The sequence below is a fragment of the Anomaloglossus baeobatrachus genome, chromosome 8 (genome assembly GCF_048569485.1).
Source record: "Anomaloglossus baeobatrachus isolate aAnoBae1 chromosome 8, aAnoBae1.hap1, whole genome shotgun sequence".
NCBI classification, from domain to species: Eukaryota; Metazoa; Chordata; class Amphibia; order Anura; family Aromobatidae; genus Anomaloglossus; species Anomaloglossus baeobatrachus.
The window spans coordinates 247,523,381-247,542,331 of NC_134360.1; the positions used below are offsets into that span (position 1 = coordinate 247,523,381).

Here is an 18,951-nt window from a genome sequence, read left to right on the forward strand (position 1 = left end):
AGAAGAATAAAGAAACATGACTGAAGAAGAATGGAGGAAGAAGAATAAAGAAACATGACTGAAGAAGAATGGAGGAAGAAGAATAAAGAAACATGACTGAAGAAGAATGGAGGAAGAAGAATAAAGAAACATGACTGAAGAAGAATGGAGGAAGAAGAATAAAGAAACATGACTGAAGAAGAATGGAGGAAGAAGAATAAAGAAACATGACTGAAGAAGAATGGAGAAAGAGGAATAAAGAAACCTGACTCAAGAAGAATGGAGAAAGAAGAATATAGAAACCTGACTGAAGAAGAATGGAGAAAGAAGACTAAATAAACATGACTGAAGAAGAATGGAAAAAGAAGAATAAAGAAACATCACTGAAGAAGAATATAGAAACATGACTGAAGAAGAATGGAGAAAGAAGAATATAGAAACATGACTGAAGAAGAATGGAGAAAGAAGAATAAAGAAACATGACTGAAGAAGAATGGAGGAAGAAGAATAAAGAAACATGACTGAAGAAGAATGGAGGAAGAAGAATAAAGAAACATGACTGAAGAAGAATGGAGGAAGAAGAATAAAGAAACATGACTGAAGAAGAATGGAGGAAGAAGAATAAAGAAACATGACTGAAGAAGAATGGAGGAAGAAGAATAAAGAAACATGACTGAAGAAGAATGGAGGAAGAAGAATAAAGAAACATGACTGAAGAAGAATGGAGGAAGAAGAATAAAGAAACATGACTGAAGAAGAATGGAGAAAGAAAAATAAAGAAACATGACTGAAGAAGAATGGAGAAAGAAGAATAAAGAAACATGACTTAGGAAGAATGGAGAAAGAAGAATAAAGAAACCTGACTGAAGAAGAATGGAGAAAGAAGAATAAAGAAACATGACTGAAGAAGAATGGAGAAAGAAGAATAAAGAAACACGACTGAAGAAGAATGGAGAAAGAAGAATATAGAAACCTGACTTAGGAAGAAAGAAGAATAAAGAAACACGACTGAAGAAGAATGGAGAAAGAAGAATATAGAAACCTGACTGAAGAAGAATAAAGAAACACGACTGAAGAAGAATGGAGAAAGAAGAATATAGAAACCTGACTGAAGAAGAATAAAGAAACACGACTGAAGAAGAATGGAGAAAGAAGAATAAAGAAACATGACTGAAGAAGAATAAAGAAACATGACTGAAGAAGAATAAAGAAACATAACTGAAGAAGAATGGAGAAAGAAAAATAAAGAAACATGACTGAAGAATGGAGAAAGAAGAATAAAGAAACATGACTGAAGAAGAATGGAGAAAGAAGAATAAAGAAACACGACTGAAGAAGAATGGAGAAAGAAGAATAAAGAAACATGACTGAAGAAGAATGGAGAAAGAAGAATAAAGAAACATGACTGAAGAAGAATGGAGAAAGAAGAATAAAGAAACATGACTGAAGAAGAATGGAGAAAGAAGAATAAAGAAACATGACTGAAGAAGAATGGAGAAAGAAGAATAAAGAAACATGACTGAAGAAGAATGGAGAAAGAAGAATAAAGAAACATGATTGAAGAAGAATGGAGAAAGAAGAATAAAGAAACCTGACTTAGGAAGAAAGAAGAAAGAAGAATAAAGAAACATGACTGAAGAATAATGGAGAAAGAAGAAGAGAGAAAGAAGAGGAAGCAAGGAAAACATTTTTTTTTCTCCTTTCATTTCAACACACTATAGAAAAAAAAAGTTTTGGTGCGGGTTCAGGTGTTACAAAAACGTCTGCCACCTGCGTTCCACTCTCTTATCGTGTCAAAATATGAAATTAAGTTTATGACATATGGAATAATTATTTTACAGCTGTAAGTTTACCAAATAATTGGAAAATACATCTGCACGCTGTACTGATGTTCATATCCATAAAAGTGCCCCTATATGTTCTACAGGCAACATGCTGCAACCCAGCTAACGTGTCCTTCTCCAGCCCTTATTATTAGTCTGTGCAGATCAAGCTTTCAATAGCCGTCCTCTGATCAAAGCATTCATGATAAGGTTTGCATACCTCAAATGGTGCAGATAAAACATTTCCCTTCAAAACAGGAAGATGGCAGCCTGCCACCTCGCTGGAATAATGATTGGAGGTAAACAAGCTCCTCTGCGGCACGCTCTGTGCAGATGATGCAGGTGACCTCTGCTTCTAATTTCCTTATATTTTTGATGTCCTTGATCACAGGACTATATCTCTCATTTTTATTTTTGTATGCCCTTTAAATATCTTTTGTGAATATTTTCATATTTAGAATATACATATCCGAAGTCTTTGTGTGGTTGGTAGTTGTATTCCTGAATGCAGCTTCTCGATACAGTGGGTCTAGTTGCATCCACCGGCTCGTGACTGCGGATGAGCTGCAATTCCAGGCACAGCCATATGGCAGCGCCAGTGTGCAAAAGTTGAAGCATTTTTTCAGAAAATAATGAAGCCCATTTTTGACACAAATAGAAAAAAATCGCTGGTATTATAAATACAAGGAAACTGCATTCATAAGAATGCCGGGGATGCAATGCACAACCAGGTACCAAGCATTACGGATGACTAATGCAAATGCTTTCTTTGCCGATCTCTCCAGAGTTACAACCACATTTTGATACTTGAGTTCAGCACTTAAACGTCTTGTCCATTTTTTTTCTACTAATTGTTATGTGATTTAAGACGAATAAAGTGCCGAGAAGGTTGCGCATGACACCGGCATTCTCTTTTTGACGGTTTTGAATTGCAATATTATTCAACACTCGCTGAGGACTTGCACTAAGCGGAACACAATTTTGCTTAATGATTTTGTATTATTTCATCGGGTTTATTTGATAATCAAAAAAAAAAACAATGCCCCTGCCACTCTTCACACACACACAAAAATGATTCTTCCCACCTGTCCTTGCTCCCTTGGAGAACAGCATCCTCTTTTTTTCCCACAACTGGGGCAGAACATGGCAGTGACATCATATGTTGCACACTGATGTCAGCTGCTAGCCTCTGATTGGCTGGTGTTGGTGTTGGTATTGTGGTGCAAAGAGCTGGTCTCTGCATTGCAATACATATCAATTGAATGTGCATCCAAATGATGTTCTGGTGTCAGAGGGCCCCTGGACCGGGCTGTAATCATCATAGGAGCTTTGATGCCTGTAATTCACAGACATCGGGGAAGAAAGTATTTAGTCGGCCCCCAATTGTGCAAGTTCTCCCACTTCTTCTGGCCAACTGGTCCAGGAAGCCATTATCTATCCCCCATTTCCTTGAGATGGCGGCTGGATTGTCATTGTAAATAAGCACTTGTACCTTGCCCCCCCCCATCTCATTGTAGATTGTAAGCTCTCACGACAAGGTTATCTCTTTTTTTTTCCCCACACTCTAAATATTGTATTTTCTATAACTGTTATTTGTTTATATATGAACCTCCTGAATTGTAAAGCGCTGCGGAATATGTTGGCGCTATAGAAATAAAGATTTATTATTATTACTTATAAAGATTAGATTTGCCTGTAATTGACATCATAGGTGACCACAACTATGAGAGACAAAACGAGAAAACAAATCCAGAAAATCACCGCGTCTGATTTGTCAAGATTTGTTTTGCAAATTATGGTGGAAAATAAGTATTTAGTCACCTAAAAACATGCAAGATTTTGGTCTCTCACAGACCTGTAACTTCTTCTATAAGAGGCTCCTCTGTCCTCCACTCATTACCTGTAGTAATGGCACTTGTTTGAACTTGTTATCAGTATAAAAGACACCTGTCCACAACCTCAGTCACACTCCAAACTCCACTATGGTGAAGACCAAAGAGCTGTCGAAGAACACCAGAAACAAAATTGTAGCTCTGCACCAGGCTGGGAAGACTGAATCTGCAATAGGCAAGCAGCTTGGTGTGATGAAATCAACTGTGGGAGCAATAATAAGAAAAAGGAAGACATACAAGACCACTGATGATCTCCCTCGATCTGGGGCTTCACGCAAGAGCTCACAGTGAATGACCTGCATAGTGCTGGGACCACCGTAACAAAGGCTACCATCAGTAACACACTACGTTGCCAGGGGCTCAGATCCTGCAGTGCCAGACGTGTCCCCCTGCTTAAGCCAGTACATGTCCGGGCCCGTCTGAAGTTTGCTAGAGAGTATTTGGATTATCCAGAAGAGTATTGGGAGAATGCCATATGGTCTGATGAAACCAAAGTAGAATGGTTTGGTCGAAACACAACTCATCGTGTTTGGAGGAGACAGAATTCTGAGTTGCATTCAAAGAACACCATACCTACTGTGAAGCATGGGGGTGGCAACATCATGCTTTGGGGCTGTTTCTCTGGAAAGGGACCAGAACGACTGATCCGTGTATATGAAAGAATGAATGGGACCATGTATCGTGAGATTTTCAGTGCAAACCTCCTTCCATCAGCAAAGCATTGAAGATGAAACGAGGCTGGGTCTTTCAGCACGATAATGATCCCAAGCACACCACCAGGGCAATGAAGGAGTGACTTCGTAAGAAGCATATGAAGGTGCTGGAGTGGCCTAGCCAGTCTCCACATCTACACTTCATAGAAAACCTTTGGAGGGAGTTGAAAGTCCATGTTGCCCAGTGAGAGGCCCAAAACATCACTGCTCTAGAGGAGATCTGCATGGAGGAATGGGCCAACATACCACCAACAGTGTGTGCCAACCTTGTGAAGACTTACAGAAAACGTTTCACCTTTGTCATTGCCAACAAAGGATATAGAACAAAATATTGAGACAAACTTTTGTTATTGACCAAATACTTATTTTCCACCATAATTTGCAAAAAAATCTTCCAAATCAGATGCGGTGATTTTCTGGATTTGTTTTCTCATTTTGTCTCTCATAGTTGTGGTCACCTATGATGTCAATTACAGACCGACCTCATCTTTATAAGTGGGAGAATGCGCACATTTGGGGGCTGACTAATGACTTTTTTCCCCACTGTAATGCAGCCTCAGGTGCCGCATGTGTGAGACTTTGGTCTATCCTAACTTTACACCACCTTGGTTTAGTTTATGCCAATAATTTGCCTCAAAATTTTGGCCCCTTGTCTCCTTTTGAGTCCCAATTTTCCATTGCGTCTGTGCACCATTGTTGGACAAACCATAAAAAGTGTCCAAGACGCGAAAAAAATGGAGCCCCCGTTAACTGTTGTCTAACTGGCACAGGTAAAAAGCTTGACAGAACATGTACTACCAGAAATTATGAGGACCCAGAGCAAATTTCCAAATTACACCTTTTGTCCCCAAAAAAATAAAAATAGTATTGTATGTTGAAACCAAGAGGCACAAGCAGGGAATGACGGGGTCACAGTGCCTCGATGAAGTCACAGAAAAGGTTATTTAGAAATGTAAGAATACTTGGTTGTATGTCCTGGGCAGCTGAATCTGCTGAGGATTCTGGCCACAATGGTTATCGGGACTAAGGAGTCCGGACCAGGCTTCCAGAAGTAGGTGGACGCGGGCAGAGGGTGGGCTGCTCAGTACTGCCCCCTATAACTCACGTGCTACAGAGCAGCATTGGAGGTATGCCTCTGTGTAGTACTGTACTGTGTTGTAGTGTACTGTGTAGTACCGTACTCTGTAGTACCTTACTGTGTAGTACTGTATTGTGTAGTAACATACTATGTAGTACTGTACTGTGTAGTACCTTACTGTGTAGTACCGTATTGTGATTGTGTAGTACTGTGTAGTACCTTACTGTGTAGTACCGTATTGTGATTGTGTAGTACTGTGTAGTACCTTACTGTGTAGTACCGTATTGTGATTGTGTAGTACTGTGTAGTACCTTACTGTGTAGTACTGTACTGACTAGTACTGTACTGAGTAGTACTGTACTGTGTAGTACTGTACTGAGTAGTTCCTTACTGTGTAGTAGTGTATTGTGCAGTACCTTACTGTGTAGTACTGTACTGTGTAGTACTGTACTGTGTTGTAGTGTACTGTTTAGTACCGTACTGTGTAGTACCTTACTGTGTAGTACTGTATTGTGTAGTAACATACTATGTAGTACTGTACTGTGTAGTACCTTACTGTGTAGTACCGTATTGTGATTGTGTAGTACTGTGTAGTACCTTACTGTGTAGTACCGTATTGTGATTGTGTAGTACTGTGTAGTACCTTACTGTGTAGTACTGTACTGAGTAGTACTGTACTGAGTAGTACTGTACTGTGTAGTACTGTACTGTGTAGTACTGTACTGAGTAGTTCCTTACTGTGTAGTAGTGTATTGTGCAGTACCTTACTGTGTAGTACTGTATTGTGTAGTACCTTACTGTGTAGTACTGTACTGTGTAGTACCTTACTGTGTAGTACCGTACTATGTAGTACTGTACTGTGTAGTACCTTACTGTGTAGTACCTTACTGTGTAATACCGTACTGTGTAGTACCTTACTGTGTAGTACTGTACTGTATAGTATTGTATACTGTGTAGTACCGTACTGTGTAGTACCGTACTGTGTAGTACTGTACTGTGTAGTACTGTACTGTGTAGTACCGTACTGTGTAGTACCGTACTGTGGTGCCACCAGCGTTACTGACACTAGTAAATCAGTCGTTTGTGTCACAGATCAGAGGTCTCTAAGCTTATCTAGTTGTGGTGTGAAGGAATCTTGGAGCAGAAATGCTGCTGTGCGTAGAACATATGCGGCCATTGTAACTTGCGGGAGCTCCGGTATCTCTTCAGGAGGAAATAGGACCCCGTGTGACCATTTACCTGACGTTCTTTCAGCAGAAATTTTCATTTATGAAAATGAAAACATTGAAATATTTTTGGTATTTTTTACTTCGAGTATGAACCGAAAAATCAGTGTTTGTAATCACTAATGAAAACTAGGACAAAACTTACCGCTTCACCAATTTTTCCGATGTTTCCGATATCTCCAACTTCACCCTGAGGAAGAAAATAAAAACAATGGTTACATAGAATACCTGCAACAGAGCGCTAAATCCCGTAAGGGTGGTCACTCATTTTATATTGAAGACCTTTTCTAGGACATCAATATAAGAAATGTGCAGGTCAACACCCGGCACCCCCATCTATTAGCGGCGATCTGTATCAGGGCAGTGTACGGTGCCAAACCGGCACAGCCCTGCACCACGACCGTCCCAGGCGCTGCAGCTCAGCTCATATTCCCTACATCTGAGGCTGATCTGCAGTACCTGGCAGTGGCCACTAAACACTGAGGCGCTGTGCTTTTCCACTCCATACACAGTTTACATCTGCATGCCGCCAAAGGTGATAGTGAATAGGCGACTGATGGGTGGGCCAGGTTTTCAGATCTCCTAATATAATATTTTGATGATCCAAGTAGTGGACAACCCCTTTACAATCCCCATATGCTGTGGCCAGAAGCAGCATCCAAACATTTAAAAGAATTCCGTCACCAGGTTTTTGCTCCCCCATCTGAGAGCAGCATAATGTAGAGACAGAGACCCTGATTCCAGCGATGTGTCACTCACTGAGCTGTTTACTGTCTTTTTGATAAAAGTAATGTTTTCTCTGCTGCAGATCTAGCAGTTATACAGAGCTCATGAATATGCTGGACTACCTGGCAGCATGCCAAGTAGTCCTGTAATGATAATCTCCTGCTGATTAAACAGTGATTTTATCAAAACTACACTAAGCAACTCAGTAAGTGACACATCGCTGGAATCAGGATCTTTGTCACTACGTTATGCTGCTCTCAGATTAGGTGGCAAAAACCTGGTGACAGATTCCCTTTAATAGATGGAGTGGGTCATCTCTGTCACCCCATCTGTGCCTTGGTTTCAGGATGTTGATGCGTTTTCATGGCGTAATGTTTTTTTGACGGCCTTTAATCTGCACTGGTTTGACACAGAAGAGAGCTACCTGTATCAGAATGTGACCAGTGATACTTAAAAGGGACTGGTGGACTCATTTCAATAGTTAAGCCAGCCCCCTTTTTCGGTCTATAAATCAAAAAAAGGGGTTGACTTTGCTATTGAAATAAACCAGTCGGCCAGCCCCCTTTATACACATTAATGGTCACATTCGGGCTGGAATGCACAGAGGTACTATATGCATATAAACAAAGTATAACAGTTAACACAGCGCCACCTGCTGGCAGATTACCACAGTCCCTTCACAGTGTAAGCCTGCAGCTGTTGTATACACAGTCATCATTTTTTGCAGGAGGGCATATGTGATTGCATGCTCTGTACACCAGCATGAAATGTTTTGGAGCAATACAAGAAATTAATTAAAAATATAAAAGAAAATAAATGTAAAAAAGTAAAACAATTCTCAAATCCTATTGCATCACTGTGTGTTTTATATACTAGACTTTGCTATAAGACTGTGAGATCCACGTGTAGTAGTTCACTATTAATTAAAGGCAAAACATATTAATTTCTCTGCAGCAATAAACCTCTATTGATATAACAGCCAAGAAATGCCGAGGAGGAGGAAGAGGAAGCAATTTCATGTCCCAGATGGTGATCTCATCCCGAGCATGTCTGAGAATCTCCATGGCCATATTCTTAGAAGACGTTGAACTTTCTTGGTAACAGATAAATCACCTTCAAGCCTTCTGCTCCTTGTTCTCCAGCATAGCCTTTACGTCCCGGTCTTCCCTGACAACAAATTAGAGAAGAAGAAGATCATTTATTTTGTAAATAAAACTTTTGGTTTTCTACATCATCACCCCCGATATCCCTTTAATTAGGTAAATATGAGTTATCAGATCTGAATGAGTGGATGGACGTGGCACATCCTTGCTTTACACATTGCATTGATCACAATGTAACGCTTCATTTCTCCTGTGGAGGCGCTGCAGGGGAACTAAACACTTGCTGGTGACTTGTAGATTGCTGCTGATTGCTTAGAATCCCAAAAGAGGGCCAGAAACTTATTCTCTAATAAAAATGGCACTGAGCAAAGCCGAAAACCCCTCAGAATAAAGTTCACATTACAATATACTTTTAGAATATCAGTAATAGAATTGGACACAAATCTTAGGAATCACGGAGGCGGCCGGTTGAACAGGTCGCCCCACAAATAAATATTGGGTAACAGCTTCACATCACTATTGTGGGTCAAACTATTTAGCAATGTGGTCAAGGGCTTGATAATATTTTGACATTTCAATGGGGTGGGGGTTTTGAACACTGAAAATACTTAAAGGGGCTTTCAACTTGCAGGTTTCTTCTGCCCGTAGCCTTAGAGCCCACATACACATTACACAAAGCTGTGTATTTACGATAGCTAAAAATAATATACTATTGCACCCTTTGGCTACACAAGCTAGTCCCTGATTTTCCCTTTTTCCCTGCTTGGGGTTTATCCCTTTCCCTTTAGGACCCTTCACCTTTCAGCTGTTAATCATCGACACATCCCTTGTGTCTTTAAATACTCTCATTTACTGTTAAGGCCGCTTTACACACTGTGATATCGGTCCCGATATTGCTAGTGTGGGTACCCGCCCCCATCTGTTGTGCGACACGGGCAAATCGCTGCCCGTGCCGCACAACATTGCGCAGACCCGTCACACATACTTACCTGCCCGGCGACGTCGCTGTGACCGGCGAACCGCCTCCTTTCTAAGGGGGCAGTCCGTGCGGCGTCACAGCGACGTATCTGAGCGGCCGCCCAATTGAAGCGGAGGGGCGGAGATGAGCGGGACATAACATCCCACCCACCTCCTTCCTTCCGCATTGCAGCCGGGAGGCAGGTAAGGAGAGCTTCCTCGTTCCTGCGGTGTCACACGGAGCGATGTGTGCTGCCGCAGGAACGAGGAACAACCTCGTTACTGCTGCAGTAACGATTTTTGAGAATGGACCCCCATGTCACCGATGAGCGATTTTGCACATTTTTGCAACAATGCAAAATTGCTCATCGGTGTCACACACAATGGCATCGCTAATGCCGGCCGGATGTGCGTCACCAATTCCGTGACCCCAACGAGTTCGCATTAGCGATGTCGCAGCGTGTAAAGCCCCCTTTACTCTTTGCTTGTGATAGACTAATGGTGGTGTCACACACAGCGACAACGACATCGCTGCTAAGTCGCCATTTTCTGTGATGTAGCAGCGACCTCAACAACGACGTCACTGTGTGTGACACATAACAACGATCAGACCCCTGCTGCGAGATCGCTGCTCGCTCTTGAATGCTCCAGGTCATTTTTTGATCGCTGCTATTCCGCTGCGCCACATACATCCTTGTGTTTGACACCGCAGCAGCGACGGTCGCGACGACGCTGAAGGCAGTGACGTAGGACTGAAGGCAGGACAAGGGCGTGTTTTTTGCGGTGTATTTTACAACGCCCACACGACTCCGATTGGTGGTCACAACAGTGTTCCGATTGGGTAATTTGCCGAAGGCATTACAGTGATTTCATTCTTTAAGTTCCATTCTTTGTTCCACATAGTAGAGTCTCTGTCTGGTGTCGCTAGTGTGTCGTTCTTTGTATCTTCCTTTGTTTGGCACGGTCACCCAGTCAGGCGCCGCTGTAGTGATCACCAATCAGAACAGAGGGGCGTGAAAAATGCAACGCAAAGACGCTGTAGTGATCACCAATCGGAACAGAGGGGCGTGAAAAGAGGCAACGCAAAACATGTCTAGGGGTAAACACCACGCCTCTATCAGGGTCTGAGTCGTCACACAGCGACGCGTGTGACACGTCCCAACGACAGTCGAGGTCGCTATGATCGCTGCTCCATCACTGCTTAAAATTACATGTTTGACAGCTAACTAGCGATCATGTAAGGTCGCTGTTACGTCACAGGAAATGGTGACGTAACAGCGACATCGCTGTCGTTGTGTGTGAACCGAGCATTAGAAGCCTACACAGGCCCTGGATGCAAGCAATTGGCTTGTATCCATCTGAAGAAACTTTGTGGTTCATTGCTTCATCTCTCCCTGAGTCTTCCTGGAGATAAGTTGTTTATGTACTTTCCCCTGTGTATGCTCCCTCTGTTTTATTTAGAGATTAGTGGGGTTGACTGACGGGTGCTTCACACATAGCGAGATCGCTACCGAAATCGCTGCTACGGCACGGTTTTGGTGACGCAACAGTGACCTCATTAGCGATCTCGCTGTGTGTGACACTGAGCAGCGATCTGGCCCCTGCTGCGAGATCGCTGCTCGTTACACACAGCCCTGGTTCGTTTTCTTCAAAGGCGCTCTCCCACTGTGACACACAGATCGCTGTGTGTGACAGCGAGAGAGCGACGAAATGAAGCGAGCAGGGAGCAGGAGCCGGCATCTGGCAGCTGCGGTAAGCTGTAACCAGGGTAAACATCGGGTAACCAAGGTGGTTACCCGATATTTACCTTAGTTACCAGCCTCCGCAGCTCTCACGCTGCCTGTGCTGCCGGCTCCGGCTCTCTGCACATGTAGCTGCAGTACACATCGGGTTAATTAACCCGATGTGTACTGTAGCTAGGAGAGCAAGGAGCCAGCGCTAAGCAGTGTGCGCGGCTCCCTGCTCTCTGCACATGTAGCTGCAGTACACATCGGGTTAATTAACCCGATGTGTACTGTAGCTAGGAGAGCAAGGAGCCAGCGCTAAGCAGTGTGCGCAGCACCCTGCTCTCTGCACATGTAGCTGCAGTACACATCGGGTTAATTAACCCGATGTGTACTGTAGCTAGGAGAGCAAGGAGCCAGCGCTAAGCAGTGTGCGCGGCTCCCTGCTCTCTGCACATGTAGCTGCAGTACACATCGGGTTAATTAACCCGATGTGTACTGTAGCTAGGAGAGCAAGGAGCCAGCGCTAAGCAGTGTGCGCGGCTCCCTGCTCTCGCGGTTATGATCGCTGCTTCGGCTGCTGTGTTTGACAGCTAAGCAGTGATCATAACAGCGACTTACAAGGTCGCTGTTACGTCACAGAAAATGGTGACGTAACAGCGACCTCGTTGTCGCTTTCGCTTAGTGTGAACCAGCCCTAAGTGCTCATCCCACTCATTCCCTACCTAGGACCCAGTTCTAGGATCATTCAGGGTCAGGTATCGTGCTCGGCGCATAGGTGTGCTACCTCTATCTAGAGTGGTCAGTGGAGCCAGGGCCAGCGAAAGGTTTGGTCAGGGGGTCACCATCATTCCCTTCCTTGTCGCCATTCGCATGGTACTTCCCCACACCCAGCGTGACAGTACTCGCTTTCTCCGGCTTCCACTCTCCACTGCTGCTTTTGGTTATTGTTTGTAGGCAGCAGCGGTGATGTCATGAGTACAGCGCACATGACCTCTGCAGCCAATCGCTGAATTCAGCAGCTCGTGCAGGCTACATCGGCAGAGTTACTGAGCTCAGTGATTGGCTGCAGCATCCTGGAGCAATGGTGGATAGATGGCACTGGAACAAGGGACTGATTTTATTATTCTTAGCTTGTGGAAGCCTACTGGCTAAAGAAATTCAAAATGGAAAATCCCTTTAAAATTCCATTCCATGAACCATTATAAAAAAAAAAAAATAAAATAAATTGTGGAGCTACTTTTCCTAATTTATTCTCGAGATCCATTGTCTCCAGTAGATTATTTATTTTTTACTACCGTCGTCCTATTGTCTGTGTAACAAAAGGTCTTGGCTGAAGAGACCGGTATGTGGTTGACTGTGCGCCAATGATGTGACCCTCACATCCAGTAATATCCTTCATTCTTCAGCACTCGAGACATGAACCCTTTTTTAGTGTCTCCAAGGCAGTGGCATTTTGCTTCTGTGCTTTAACAGTAAATGGCTATTGTGGGTCTTAGACGCTTAATTTAATCCCTAAGATTTATAAAGAGCCATTGTCTTCTTTTTATACGTTCTCGTAAACAACTTGGGCATTTTCAATGCAGGATTAGATTTTCCTCTACTTTTCATTTTTACTCCTTGTGTTACTCTATGCCTACATTCAACACAATTCAGCCAATGATACTACTCCACGATCCTTGTTACTTGTCTTACTTGCAAAGTAATAGGATATGATCACTACAGAATCATACAATGGTAGAGTTGGAAGGGACCTCAAAGGCCATCGTGTCCAACCCCCTGCGAGTGCCGGTTTTCCTAAATCATCCCAGCTATATGTTTAGCCAGTTTCTGCTTGAATTTTTCCATTTATGGAGAGCTCACTGCCTCCGGTGGCAGCCTGTTCCACTTTTTGACTGCTCTCACTGCCTCCGGTGGCAGCCTGTTCCACTTTCTGACTGCCCTCACTGCCTCTTGTGGTTGCCTGTTCCACTTTCTGACTGCCCTCACTGCCTCCGGTGGCAGCCTGTTCCACTTTCTGACTGCCCTCACTGCCTCCGGTGGCAGCCTGTTCCACTTTCTGACTGCTCTCACTGCCTCCGGTGGCAGCCTGTTCCACTTTCTGACTGCCCTCACTGCCTCTGGTGGCAGCCTGTTCCACTTTCTGACTGCCCTCACTGCCTCCGGTGGCAGCCTGTTCCACTTTCTGACTGCCCTCACTGCCTCCGGTGGCAGCCTGTTCCACTTTCTGACTGCCCTCACTGCCTCCGGTGGCAGCCTGTTCCACTTTCTGACTGCCCTCACTGCCTCCGGTGGCAGCCTGTTCCACTTTCTGACTGCCCTCACTGCCTCCGGTGGCAGCCTGTTCCACTTTCTGACTGCCCTCACTGCCTCTTGTGGTTGCCTGTTCCACTTTCTGACTGCCTTCACTGTCAGAAAGTTTTTCCTAATGTCTTATCTGAATCTTCTTCCGTTTAGTTTCATCCCATTGCTTCTTGTATTTCCTTGTGCTAATGAAAATAGGGCAGTTCCTTCTGCACTGTGTCTTCCGATTTGTAGACCACTATTAAATCTCCTCTCAGCCTTCTCTTTTTTGCAAACTAAACATTGCTAGTGCTTTTAGCTAGTCTTCATATGACATGGTTTGCAGACCTTCTACCATCTTGATTGCTCTTCTCTGGACTTGCTCCAATAATATACAGTACAGACCAAAAGTTTGGACACACCTTCTTATTCAAAGAGTTTTCTTTATTTTTAAGACTCTGAAAATGGTAGATTCACATTGAAGGCATCAAAACTATGAATTAACACATGTGGAATGAAATACTTAAAAAAGTGTGAAACAACTGAAAATATGTCTTATATTCTAGGTTCTTCAAAGTAGCCACCTTTTGTTTTGATTACTGCTTTGCACACTCTTGGCATTCTCTTGATGAGCTTCAAGAGGTAGTCACCGGAAATGGTTTTCCAACAGTCTTGAAGGAGTTCCCAGAGATGATTAGCACTTGTTGGCCCTTTTGCCTTCACTCTGCGGTCCAGCTCACCCCAAACCATCTCAATTGGGTTCAGGTCTGGTGACTGTGGAGGTCAGGTCATCTGGCATAGCACCCAATCACTCTCCTTCTAAGTCAAATAGCCCTTACACAGCCTGGAGGTGTGTTTGGGGTCATTGTCCTATTGAAAAATAAATGATGGTCCAACTAAACGCAAACCGGATGGAATAGCATGCCGCTGCAAGATGCTGTGGTAGCCATGCTGGTTCAGTATGCCTTCAATTTTGAATAAATCCCCAACAGTTTCAGCAGCAAAGCCCCCCCACACCATCACACCTCCTCCTCCATGCTTCACGGTGGGAACCAGCCATGTAGAGTCCATCCGTTCACCTTTTCTACAAAGACACGGTGCTTGGATCCAAAGATCTCAAATTTGGACTCATCTGACCAAAGCACAGATTTCCACTGGTCTAATGTCCATTCCTTGTGTTCTTTAGCCCAAACAAGTCTCTTCTGCTTGTTGCCTGTCCTTAGCAGTGGTTTCCTAGCAGCTATTTTACCATGAAGGCTGCTGCACAAAGTCTCCTCTTAACAGTTGTTCTAGAGATGAGAAGGTTGTGTCCAAACGTTTGGTCTGTACTGTGTATCCTCCACAGATGTGTAAGTTTGTATGGCCGTGGGGCTAATTCCAAATGCAATCATTGTGCCAGCTTCTTCAGAATCCACAGGAAGAAGCAGCATGCTGCTTCTGGATGTGTAAGCTTGCCATAGCATGCAAGCTGCAACGTTCGTTAGTCTCCCTGCACTGTCACACTGCCCCTGCTTGGCAGGGACGCTGACGTGCTCACCACTGCAGCCTGCCATCTATGTCTTCTGCACTCCACTCTCCTGTTCCGTACAGGGAGATCTCTTGGTCTTAGGTCTCCAGGGCCTGCTTACGTCACGCAGAACTCCTAACGGGATTCTTAGGGCATGCGCACCTCTTAAAGGGACAGCACGCGCACCCCAAAGTATCCCTAGCGTATAGCTGGGAGTCACAGAGTATTTAAGGCACCTTCCCTAGTGGGGAGGTGCCTGAGCAATTAGGTTCCTTAAGTGTGTCTAACTTTCTACTAGTGTAACTACCTCCGTACTGCCAGCTTCTAGTACCCACTCCTGCTTGCTGCTACCACTCCATCTTGCTAGCATCCAGTACCAACTCCTACTTACTGCTCCAACTCCGTCCTACCTACCCTCCCATAACTGCGTCCCTGACCTTTGGGTCAGCTGCTGCAGTACTGGCGCCTGCCCTGGAGTGGTGCATGGTGTCTACCAGCAGCCCAGGCCATCTTCACCATCAGAGGCTCTGGTGAAGACCCAGTAGACACTTAATCACGCCCCTTCACGGTAAGCTTGGTTGTGGCACAGTGGGTCAACACCCACCAGCGTGACATGAGTAAGGTTGTGGAAACCCCATTTACATGCATAGGATATGGATTTTATGCTGATTGGGGTAAGGAATTCATACCAAAATTTCCATGTGTGAATGGACCCTTGCAGACATCGCAATAACAAGCATCATTGTGGGACTACATAGAGGTAATGGTTATATATAAAGATATCTAGTATATATTGTGCAAGAGGTCTAACCACTAGCCACGTGGACTGCCATGACAGTGGTGGCCTTCTGGGTACTGAGTGCGCTGAAGGTTCATTCCTTCGAACATCCATCCAATCTGAATCCAAAAAAGTCCAAAATGGGTGAAACGGATGATTAATATTAGAAATGTCCAACAGATCGACTTTATAATCCTAATAAAAAGACAATTTATCCTCTAGTTCAGCAACGGAGGAGTCTACAAAACACCAATGGCGGGAGGAACATCTACTTATATCTTTAGCTTATTTTTTTTTTATATGACATCTTTGTTAATGCTGGAGATAAGTCAAAGCCAAAGAATTAGAGATGTCCCGGAAATAGGAGGTAATTCACTTTGCTGTGATGATAATATAGCTTTGATCTATATTTAACAGTTCGCTCATGCTAAATTTTCATGAATATCCAGAAGGCTAAGACCAGCTTAACCGGAAAGGACATGTGGTCCTCATACAAGAAAATAGAAGCCGTTTAGGAAATCCAGCTCCAGCTTCAAACTGAGAAATGAAAAATAATAAAATTACTAATAATAACTAATAATTACGTCACTAAAAGCCCTGGTGTCAGGAAACCCGGCAATTCGTTCCAGATTTATTTTTTGGGAACATGGAAACAGTAACTGTTGACAAAGAGTGAATCTATTAAAAGTTTTCAGTCCCGCTCTCCTCACTTCCACTTTGGGGGGCAGCAATAACCCTTAAAGATCTATAGGTGGACCTTCTTTAGGGCAGTCGGGCCATTTGGGTCATAAATAAAAATTGATTGCGCAATAAATTGGTGTTATATATAGACATAATAGAACACCAAGGTGGTCAATAAACTTACAATTGGTCCAAGACCACCGGGTGGTCCCAGGGGTCCTTCTTCTCCCTGTAAAATATAAATACAATACATAAGCTGGTGTATATTAGCCGGGTATCAATGAAAAATGGCAGCTATGGCACACCAGTACAATTTTCTGTCCAAGGGCAAACTCGGATAAAAGAGCTAATGGGCCTTTAGCCAGCAATTATTGCAATGGGGGTAAAAAAATATATAACTTGGGAACACATTTTTTTTTTTTTTATAGAACTAAACTAAACCTCAAGGGGTTTTTTTTTAGCAAAAAGAATTTATTATTTTTCAACTTAATAGTAATGGATCGTTGTGATCTTCACAGATCGCTAGAATTGGAGGTCACAAGGCCCCCTATATCTTCTCACTACACCATGACCACAATGATCAGACAATTTTTATTTATACCATGTATTGGTGAAATATGCATATTTTGTAAAACCCCCTGTGAGTTAAATACACTCCTATGTCTTTTGAACTCCAAATTAATAAGATTTTTGTTTTACGAGCGCTCGGGAAATCAATCCAGCGCACGCTGCTTAGTATGGTGTACTCAAAGAATTCTCCTTTATTAGTACATGTGACCAGGTTATATAGGGTCACAGACAAAGGACAAGTCGCCTCTTAACTATGCACCAAAAAGAGCAGTAGGGGCATGAACAGAAATATGATGCCCCCCATCAGTGTTAGCTGAACCCTAAAGCATCATTAGTTATAAGAAAAGTTGGACACTATAAGAACAAAATGGATTCTATTCTCTCACACCCCCTTTTAAAAAAAGACCAGTTAAAAATTATCTTGTTTTTATTCCCGATTCTCCCCTGATTATTCTGTTATTATTTTTTTTAAAAAATCTGCCCTGCAAATCCAGAGATCTGAGCCTTTTTTATTGATTTTACAAGGGGGCGTGTCTCACAGGATCCTCTGGGGCGGGTCTTTCGGATGCTCTGTGAGCCACACCCTCTTTGTAAATGTAATAAAAATCAGCACTCAATAAAAAGTCCCATATATCTGAAACTGTATGGCGTATTTTAAAAAAATAAAAAAACAGAATACTCAGGGAAGCAGCACGAATACAATAAAAAGCAAAAATTGGCCACTTTTGATCAGTGACAGGTCCTTTTTAAAGGGTTCTTGTAGGTGAAAAGGAGACTTTGAAACCCATCAGGACATGAGTGTAACGCCTGCCTGGATCCACAGACTCAGATGGGCTGTAATGGGGAGGCTAGAGGGAAGCCACTCACCAGGCAGGACCCCCAGAACCCTGAAACCCTTTAACCCCTATACAGGGATTTGGAATTACACAGGGAACTAGAGATCACTACCTGTGGAAGGCTGCAGTCCGATGAGAGTAGTTGTCAGGCAGGGTCAAACCAGGAATAGCAGAACAGGGACAGAATCGGCAGACAAGGACGTAATCAGAAAACGGAGCAGAGGTCAAATCCGGATCGGGCAGCGAGGTACAAAAACAGCAGGCAGAAGGGTAGTCAGGAAACACGCAGAAGTCAGAACACAGGAATCACAAAACAGAATAGAGCGGACCAGGAGCCGGGAAATCAGAACTATCTCTGGCAGTGGTCATGTGACAGGAGGGGGAATAAGAAGGGTGTGGTGTCTTCCCATTGGCTGTAGCTGAACGCTGGCAACTTCAGCTGGAAGACACACGCCACCCACAGTCAGCCAGCGGTACTGCAGATCCCAAGATAACCCAGCCCAGTGGATGATCGGAGCCTGTGCCCACCGGTGCCGCTGGCATCGACTCCTCTCCCATCACCAGCACCATCCACGGCAGGAACACGGCGTCACCTGGCGATCGGAGCAGAAGTCGCTGGAGCGGACTCCGGTGGTGACGTAACAATGAGCTACTGACTAAATGTTCACCCTTATTTTTGGTATTTGTGCTTAAGCAAATAGGTTTGTAGACAACAATGGGCAGACACCAAAATCATTGATTCAGTAAAGAACCATTTTTTTTTTACCGCAATATAAGTAATTTGTTTTCGAGTTTTATGCCACAAATTGTGGAAGTTATATAATATCTTACGCCGTAAAAGAAATTGCAAAGACAATAAATGGCTCGGTAATGTTTATTGTTGGCGATGTGGGTGGTCTTACCTCTACACCTTTAGGACCCTGTGGACCTGGAGGCCCTCTGTCTCCAATAAGACCCTAGAAAGAAATACTTATTACCACTGACTTTTACATCACAGCTTACACCGAGCAGTGTCCTCAGGAATTGGCAAACTTCAGGTACTATATTATAGCTTTGGAAAAAGGCCATGGAAAAT

At 43.6% G+C, this 18,951-nt stretch overlaps 1 protein-coding gene across 1 annotated transcript in view; it reads right to left on the bottom strand.

Annotated features, from left to right (window-relative positions):
• The window catches only part of COL24A1 (collagen type XXIV alpha 1 chain), a 382,434-nt gene that overhangs the window by 141,390 nt on the left and 222,093 nt on the right, over window positions 1-18,951 (bottom strand). Inside the window, exons 21-24 of the mRNA XM_075320523.1 lie at window positions 18,779-18,832; window positions 16,655-16,699; window positions 8,551-8,604; window positions 6,857-6,901 (exon numbers count right to left, since the gene is read on the bottom strand). Of these exons, the coding sequence (XP_075176638.1) occupies window positions 6,857-6,901; window positions 8,551-8,604; window positions 16,655-16,699; window positions 18,779-18,832 (198 nt within the window). The remainder of the gene's footprint in view (window positions 1-6,856; window positions 6,902-8,550; window positions 8,605-16,654; window positions 16,700-18,778; window positions 18,833-18,951) is intronic.